Here is a 9,025-nt window from a genome sequence, read left to right as displayed (position 1 = left end):
TGGCTCAGTTCAGATAATATCAACTAGGACTCATCAGTGTCCTAAAATCTCTTATTAGGTCCACTTGTGCTGGCTAAGGGCTAGCTGGAGTATCTTTGCCATCCTCCATGTAGACTTTCCTCTTCATACAGACTATCTTAGGCTAACTTATATGTTGACTTTGTAAATACAAATGTTGCAGGGAAAAAGTCCTTTGAAGCATAGAAATCTTATGGGCACGTCCAACAAACATACTGTCACTCAAGTTCCCTCTGGGTCTCCTGCATTATCAAGCAACCATATAACATATCTTTATGTGCATTCATTAACTTACAAAGAAATGAGTACCCAGAGCCTTGCCCTGTGCCACAGCTCAGAACCCGCCATATCAGACCTTGCCATGCCCATAGCCACCACTAGCATTCCTTCATGCATCAGGGACCAGCGCTTTCACCCCAGGGTCATAAGAGTCAGGCCATTCTGTCTTTGAGCTGCTACACGGGCTGCACATTCCCCATGCACCATGTGTGCTACCCATGGCTCGTGGCTTCTATCCCAAGAATTCCAAGATGGCTCCCAGCAGCCCTTCCGTAGTCCACGCACTGTTGCAGGCCTCACCCATTGGAGGAACTAGCCAATTGGGAGACACATACTAATCAAATCAAGTCACACTATCTGCCCACATTTGAGGAGTGGGGAAGTAAACTCCAAAACTGAAAGTACAGCTAGTGTGATCGTCTCTGCAATTTATTCACCTACACAAGTACAAGTGGGTATCTCAGGACACATCTCCATGTAATTAAGAAGATGAGCACACAACACTCACCTGGCTACAATAACTTATTTTCTACAAGTAATCCCCGAGTCAATTTCATATCTATGTTCCTCAGGATATAGATGAAGGGGCTCAACATGGGTGTCACCTCTACAAACATAAGTGATTACATTCTTAACTTTGGAATTATATGAGGGAGGAAAAAAATAAATAATTGCAGGAATCCTATAATACAAAAACACAAGGAAGAGGTGAGAGCCACAAGTGGACAGAACTTTGCAGATCTTCTTAGACCAGGGGACCTTCAGGACAGTAAAACCAATAGAGATGTAAGAGCCCAAAATAGTACACTGTGGTGTACCTTGGTGGAGATGACTATCTCATTCAGGGAGGTATCTGAGCTGGAAAAATTTAGGAGTTCATTGAGATCACAGAAAATGTGGGAGAGAGTGTTGTCAGCACAGGACAGGCAAGACAGGAACAGGGTATGCATCAGGTCACACATACAAGAGAGGAACCAAGATCCAGACACCAATAAGTCACACAGGTCCTTGCTCATGACAATCATGCAGTACAGTGGGTGGCAGATGGCCACATACCTCTTATATGCCATCACTCCAAGAAGGAAGTTGTCAACAGCTACAAAAAGCAAGAAAAAATACATTTGACAGATGCACCCATCATAAGGGATGGACAGGTGCTGAGTCTGCATGTTGCTGAGCATCTTTGAGATGGTGACAGATGATAAGGAGATGTCAGAGAAGGCCAGGTGGCACAGGAAGAAGTACATGGGGGTGTGGAGGTGAGAGTCCAGCCTGATAAGCAGGATGATGAGCAGGTTCCCCAGCACCGTGGTCAGGTACACGGCCAGGAACAGGGTGAAGAAGATGCCCTGCTGCTCTGGCTGGATGGGGAGCCCCAGGAGGATGAACTCAGACACACTGCTCTGGTTCCCCCTCCTCATGGTTCTCTTCCTGCTGGGAATGAAGGAAAAGGAATGTCACAGTCCTGAGACCCTCACCAGGTAGACACAGCATGCGTGCTTTTTTCCAGCAGATTGCATCAAAATTTAGACAAACTTCACACTTTACAGTCTGAATCTCAGATTTTCTTCACTGACATGGACAGAACATTTCCAATGCTAAAATATTTCCTTCAAGAAAGAATACAAATTTGTTTACTTATTTCACACATGTTGTAAACAATGTTTTCAGCACTGGAAACATAATAATATTCTCTCTTGGAGCACAGATTCTATAAGCATTTCACAGCAATTGAACAGGAGCTACAGTCTTCCTGCCAGGAGGCTTAAGATGGCCTCTGCCTCTGTTTATTTTCACTGTCCTTGGGTCACTTTCCATGCATTTATCTAATCTCCTTCTATAAATCAATAATGCTATTATCTATGTATAAAGATTTGAGGGAAATCTATACAAATGCATGTAATAATCTTAGAGCAGATCCCTACACATGGTCATAGTCACCCATATTAAAAACTACAGAGAGACACGTTCATCAGGAAATCTGGTATCAAACTCCTCGAACTCAGAAAAACAGGAGAGTAAGGTGGGTTTTAGACTAGACTAGACTCAGTTACTGGCATAAAATATGATTAACATCCTTGAATTTCACAGTCCCTGAGGATGCAATAACACAGACACTAGACCATAGTGATGGGAACTAAATTTTGAACAGCAGCAATGACAGTACAAACATTTTCTCTTCATCAAACCAAACGTAGTCTCCTCCCATCTCCATTTCTTATCTCTCTCTTCCTGTCTCCTCCCTTCTCTTTCTCTCTCTCCTCTCTCTCCATATATATATATAAAGGAAATTTCCCATAGCAGAAATCTGAGAACTTAATCATGCTGTAGGATTTTTGAGGATCTACTCAATTTAAATTAGATTCATAATCGTTTACTTAAAACCAGTCCTGAAAATTTACCATAGCATCTATCATAACTGATTTTGAATGAGCTCATACCAATTGATCCAGTACCTGATTCTGTCACAAGTCCAGAATTTGTCAATATGATCAGATCCCCTGCTCATCACCACTGACCTGATCCTATGCCTTCATTTATTCTTTAGAAAATCCTGAATGTGTGCTGTGTTGTAATCCTTCGATCCCAGTACTTAATGAAGCCAATTAAGGAGGATTATGAGTGTAAGGCTGGCATCAGCTACTTATGAGTTCTGGGCCAACTTAGGCTATATATAGAAATCCTACTTCAGCAAAATGAAAGAGAGAGAGAAAAACAGATGATCAAAATACTTTTAATGAAATTCTCAAAGTGAATAAAAATGATTTTTGATATTTTGTTTATTATTTTCATTTTATGTGTATGAGTGCATTGCTTACATGTGTGTAAGTGTACCTGTATCATGCAATGCCCAAGGGGATCTGAAGTGGGTGACAATTCCCTGGAATTGGAGTTAGATGTAGATGTTAGCCACCACGTAGATGGTGGGACCTCTGCAAGAGCAGCTGGTTCTCTAAACCAATGACCAATCTCTCTAGTCTTTCAATAAAAATATTTTAAAGAAAGGAATTACTCAGGCACATCTGAAATTATTTCAGAGTGTCAATGCTACCCACACTCCTTGCTTGATTATCTCCTAATATTCTTGTGTCAGATGATAGCCTACTATGTACACTCACATTTGGACACTGTGAGAGTAGATGGTGACGTGATGTAATAATTATGTCTGCACAACAGGGCTATGTCAAGCTTTTTCTGGGCAAACCAAAATTCACATTCACTAGCTCAAATTATACATTAAATTTTCATGGAGCATTTATATTATTTAATTTCAACAGTCATCAAATATTTACTGAGTGCTTCTAAAACAAACATTCGAGTAGTTGTATTTTTTTCATGTTTTTGAGTGTGAAAACAGAGGTCGGAAACCACATACTGAAGTAGATCCTGATTCTGAGCATAAGACCTCTGAGAGGTTTTTGCAATACACCTTAGTACCTTATCTAATCACAGTTAAATCACAGTTGGAGAACACATACAGAGTTCCAGGAAATGGGATCCATGGAAAGATCATCACTACAAGGCATGGACACCTGGTAGTAAGCCACTTTAAGAGCAGAGAGGAGCAGAGGGGGAAGCACTCATGTAGAGGGAGGATAAGGGCATAGTAACAAACTGAGATCTGACAAAACACTGGTGCAGGGTGGCTCGGCGGGCCAAGCTGCAGGAGGCTCGGGCCAGCTGTGGGAGGCTCTCCCTTTCTTCGCGGGTCATTGGCCACCGTCCCACGAGGGCAGGGAGAGCAGAAGCGTGTTTTGTTTGGCTTTTTGTTTTGTTTTATGTTTTTTGCAAAACAGTCTTGCCCAGTAGCAACCAGTCTCCAATATTTCTCAATCTACAGCTGACCCACCACCTATTTCTCTCCTCCCTTTTGGGCCCTTGTTAATTAAGTTGACATGAATGACTAGAACTTAACATGTGTGGAATACATGAGATCTGGTGGGAGAACCGACAAGGCATGGATGGGGGAGGGGTTCTAAATTTGATCAAGGACTGTTGTATGAAATTACAAAACCTCAATAAAAAGCATATTAAAAAACCATAGTCTCCTTTAAATTTTAAAACAATTTATCATTTTCATTTAAAATACATGTAGTGATGGCTAACACTTGCAGTAGTTTTATATCCTGAATATTTTTTTCTAAATGCTTCAAAGCTTTGTATATTTATAGCAATAATTCATCTTGAAGGTATTTTTCTTGTGCAGTGCGGGAGGCTCTGGGGGCCAGCTGCAGGGTGCTCTCCCTTTCTTCGTGGGTCATTGGCCACTGCCCCATGAGGGCAGGGAGAGCAGAAGCGGTGAACGGGGTCAGGACGGCCAAGACAGCCATTCCGTGGAAACTGGTCACAGGCGCAGTGAAACAGCAGTGATACAGCTCCAGACACAGTGAAAACAGCTCCGTTTATTAGTGGGAAAACTAGAGAATTTATAGTGTGGAGGCAGTAGCAAAAGCCTCAGTTGATAGGTGCTCATAGTATGCTTTATTTACATGTGGCAGTGGGCTTCTGTCTTCCAGACTGTCAGACAGTGCCTGATTATCATATAGAAAAAACCTGCGGGTAGTTTTCACTTCAGGTAACTATGCTAAAGGCCATGTTTCAGATAAGGCCAGGCATCTTCACTTGGCGGCACTGTCAAAGTGAGCCAGGAAGAGAGCAGGAGGCCCCCTGCTGAAAAGGGGAGTTTTTCCATTTGGCACCGAGCCTCTCAGGGCTATCCGGACATGGAGAGACTGCAACCCTAACAGCAGGGTTTCCCAACACACTGGAATTTACTAATCCAAGGCTTTTGCAAGTCCAGACTCTGTAGAAGAAAATACAGAACTTAGAGATCAAATGAATGCTCAACTTTAATAACTATATAAGTAAAAGATGTCCTGATTCAAACCACTTTCTGAGTCAGGTCATCATTCTAACCACTAGACCACCAGGGAGGCTCCACTCTGTGTGAAAAGGACAACTGGAATCACATTCATACATGAAGAGGGGAAGGAGTGAGGTCAAGTGTAACAAAGGATATTTAAATGTCTCCACTTCCTCTGTCCTTGCCAAAACAATTTCCATAAGAAATGAGTCACAAGTCGAGTCTATCTCACTTATTGTGTGCTTATAACATAAGGTACATGGGGATAAATCCTTAGCCTCATCATATTTTACATTTATGATCTTTACAGAGTTCGACCCAATATCATAAAGCTATGAAGAGTCAAGATTAGAGATTTGAACTAAGATGTGTGTGACAGCAGAATGTAAGCATTTAGTCACTGTCATAGTCCCAAGAATCGACCCATGGCGTTGTTGAGGGCCAATGAAAAAGTGCCCACACATAACTTTGAGGACATGAAGTCGTATTTGCAAATAGATGCTCATTTAATTTAAGGAGGATCCTGCTATGAGCTTTCCGACATAAGAGGAGAAAGACCTTAGTGGAGACTACAGCTGTGAGTCTTTCTCCCTAACATACAGATATATACATGTATAAAAAAAGCACACATTAGCATACATTAACTTTAGCTCCAATCTACAACCATGCCAGAGTAAAACATAAATTTGTTACATAAAACACTTGAATGCAGGCACATGTACACATAAGCAATCACAGATGTCAGATCAGTAGTCATCCACATTAAGAGAACTATACTCAGTCTAGATAGAAACAGAGATTGTGTCACTTTGAAACAAATTTATACATAAAAAAACATTGCATGCCACATAACACATTGAACATGAACATCACACCCAGTCATAGGCACACACATAAAAGAACATACTATATACACAGAGATACTCATGAGGTCATGAAGTAAAACACAGTATTAAACCATCCCAGAAATATTCCATCAAGAAGAGATGATTTTCAGATCCCTATAACCTGTACTTGTCTTTCTTAAATGAAGAAGTGACTCTATACTCCAATCCTCTCCTAAACACATTCTATTAATACAACAAAACACACAAGTCATATGTGTTCTCACATAAACACACATATCTAGTACCAGGAAATGATTCTTCATCTTCTGACCTGTCAGAAATCCTGATGAGCTCAAATATGTTCTGTTCAGGCCTACTTCCTGAGCCGTCACTTTCTGTAACCAAGAACAGGAAAAAACTCTCCTGTCAAAGTGTCTACTGGATACTCCTGTGTGTTCTCAAGCAGCAGAAAAGTAGACAAGATGTGTGTCTACCAACAAGAATAATTCCCAGGAGGAAATAGCCCAAATGTCTAGTGAGAAGAGGAAGAGGCAATACAGTTTCCTGTATTGCCCATTGGGAGGGTCTGTGAAGGAACTAGATGGACTGAGCCACAAGAGAGAGGAAAATGAGCCTGACCTTGATGCTCATGTGAGAAGCACCAGTGATCCTCATCATCACAGCTTCTGATATAACTTAGCATGGTCTGAAGTAATCACAGATCACACACTGTCCCAAGACAAAGCAAGACCTTCCCTCACAGCCTCCCACAACACCAATTCCAACATCTTTACTGTTCATAGCTTATTGTTGTCTGAGTGTTTGCCAGTCTCTGTATTCCTCTGAGATACTCCACAGAGCAGATCCTAGGGCCTGTTCTTGAGGAAGCATGATGAGACTGAGTCCAAGGTCACCAATCACTGATTAGAGAACAGTGCCAGCTGTATACCTTATTCACAATGTCCCTAAGCAAGGGCTTAAGTCTAAACTAAGTAATAACACAAAACATGAAAGCATAAAATTCATGCGCAAATGTACTTACTCAAATTCAGAATGCTCATACACAGTAAACGTGGCAGATAAACTACTTATATCTTTAATAAAATGTTAGAAACAATACTACTGAAAGTGATATCAGCAGGTTTGCAAAATACTTCTCCAGGTTCCTATCCCCCTCAAAATATCTGATAAGAAACAATGTACAGATAAGAATGGTAAGTATTCTAGAAATGAAGAGTAAAGCCAAGACATCCACTCTGGACCACAAAAGTGGAAAAGTCAGGATAAAGAGTAAGAAGAATGGATCTGTCTAATTGCAACGCCCCTCCCCTAAGTCAGTAGCCGCCACAATTCAGAAGTGAGATGAAGGGGTAGAGAGATGGCTCTGCTCTTGCACAGGACTCTGGTTTCAGAACCAACACCCACATGATGGCTAAGAACCATCCTTAACACCAGTTTAGCAAAATCCTGTTGGGGACCCCTGCTGTGAAGTCGTAGTCACTCCATGTCCGGGTGGCCCACGGGCTCAGTTTCATATGCAGATGACTCCTTTCAGCAGAGTACCTGCCTTTTTCCTGCCCCCCTTTTTGAAGTCCCCGCCACAAATGCCCTAACATAAAAATGGCCTCTGGCTCTAGGAATACCATGCTTTCCTGTGATTTTTCAAGCAGTCTGACAGTCTGACAGCCTGGCTGGGGTCCATTTCCATATGCAAATTAGGCATCTCCAAAATACCTATCCGCTATAGCTTTTACCACTGCCCCTACTGTATAAAATATCCCAGTATTCTCTCAATGATAGAGAACTGGATCACTAGGAGCTAGGAGCTGAACACTTAATAAAGCTGTAACACGGACTAAGCAGAGTCCCGCATCTTACTACTGATCCAGCCTCTCCAGAGGCAGCATTCCTCCGTCACCGACTCGCGGATCCCAGCTTCAGCCGCCTCGTACTTTCCCACATGTTCTAGCGGCCGGTGGAACTCACATATTGAAGAAAGTACATGGGTGAAATCAGGGCGGAGACACGGCTGGACAACGCTCCAGCAACAGAGACCCACAGAGACACGGAGAAGCCCATGGGGCCAGACCCGCCTTCTTCCAGGGCGCGCAGCTGAGACCAGGGTACTGATACCCGCGGGACCGCACGTGCCATATCTGGCGCCCAACGTGGGGCCTCTGAACCTCGTGCCAGCTAGGAGTTGGTGCCCACAGAAACGCTGGATTCGTGAGTATCCCTCCCCCTCAGGAGGGTAACAAAAAATCTCTTCTAAATTTCCTCCTTTTCTTTTCCGGTCTGAAGTTCTCGCATGGGACTGCTAGGAACAGAGAAACAACTGGCGCTTTCTGGCCAGGGCTACCCCCTGGTGTTGGCTGAACGTCTCTCTGATCCCCTAACGGACCCCAACTGCCTGTACAGGTGTGGACAAAAGACCTCTATCTAGACATCTCTTTTAATATCAAAAACCTGGTAACGCATCGGCCAGTTAAAAGTCATAAGGATGGCCGCCAGCCCCTCAAATTTTCGGTAAGGTCTCGTGACTGGGAACCATTGGGACCCCCTGAAATTTTAATTTCAGGCACGTCCCCCTGGGAACCGTCACTTCACCCCACTTTTCTATCTAAACACTGCTAGAAAAAATCCCTAAAGTTCTAAGCTTTAGAGTCAGGCAGATTCTCTAGTCAGCTCTGTCAGCCTGCCCTCAAGCATTCAAGCCGTAGCTGAAACCAGTTCAGTGAAAATTTAAATTAACTAACCCCTGCCGAGCAGCCTGCAGCTCAAAAGCGGCTTCCAGAACAAAAGATTTAAAACTGCAACTTTTTTTCTGGAAACCTAGGGGCTTGTAACTTGCCAAGGCTCTTCAGCCCTCTAGTGTCCGACCACTGTAATAACATCTTCCCTTTACAATGGGAAATTCTGCATCACGTCAAAGAAAGCGCCAAATTTGTTCTCTTAAAACCCTGCTCAAATCTAGAGGACTTAAAATTTCAAAAGAAGAAAGCTTAAAATTTTGGAATGAGGTGTATCGGTTTGCATC

The 9,025-nt window shown here is 42.8% G+C and overlaps 1 protein-coding gene across 1 annotated transcript in view; it reads right to left on the bottom strand.

Annotated features, from left to right (window-relative positions):
- Positions 1 to 819: 819 nt before the first annotated feature.
- The window catches only part of LOC103736550 (olfactory receptor 1J4-like), a 25,700-nt gene continuing 17,494 nt past the window's right edge, over positions 820 to 9,025 (bottom strand). Inside the window, 2 exon segments of the mRNA XM_008836059.2 lie at positions 820 to 1,115; positions 1,118 to 1,722. Coding sequence (XP_008834281.2) covers positions 820 to 1,115; positions 1,118 to 1,722 — 901 coding nt within the window.

Source organism: Nannospalax galili, unplaced genomic scaffold (genome assembly GCF_000622305.1).
Source record: "Nannospalax galili isolate Female #2095 unplaced genomic scaffold, S.galili_v1.0 scaffold1198, whole genome shotgun sequence".
Lineage (NCBI taxonomy): Eukaryota > Metazoa > Chordata > Mammalia > Rodentia > Spalacidae > Nannospalax > Nannospalax galili.
Note: the sequence above shows the minus strand (reverse complement) of the source record. Positions and strands in the feature narration are given on the sequence as shown.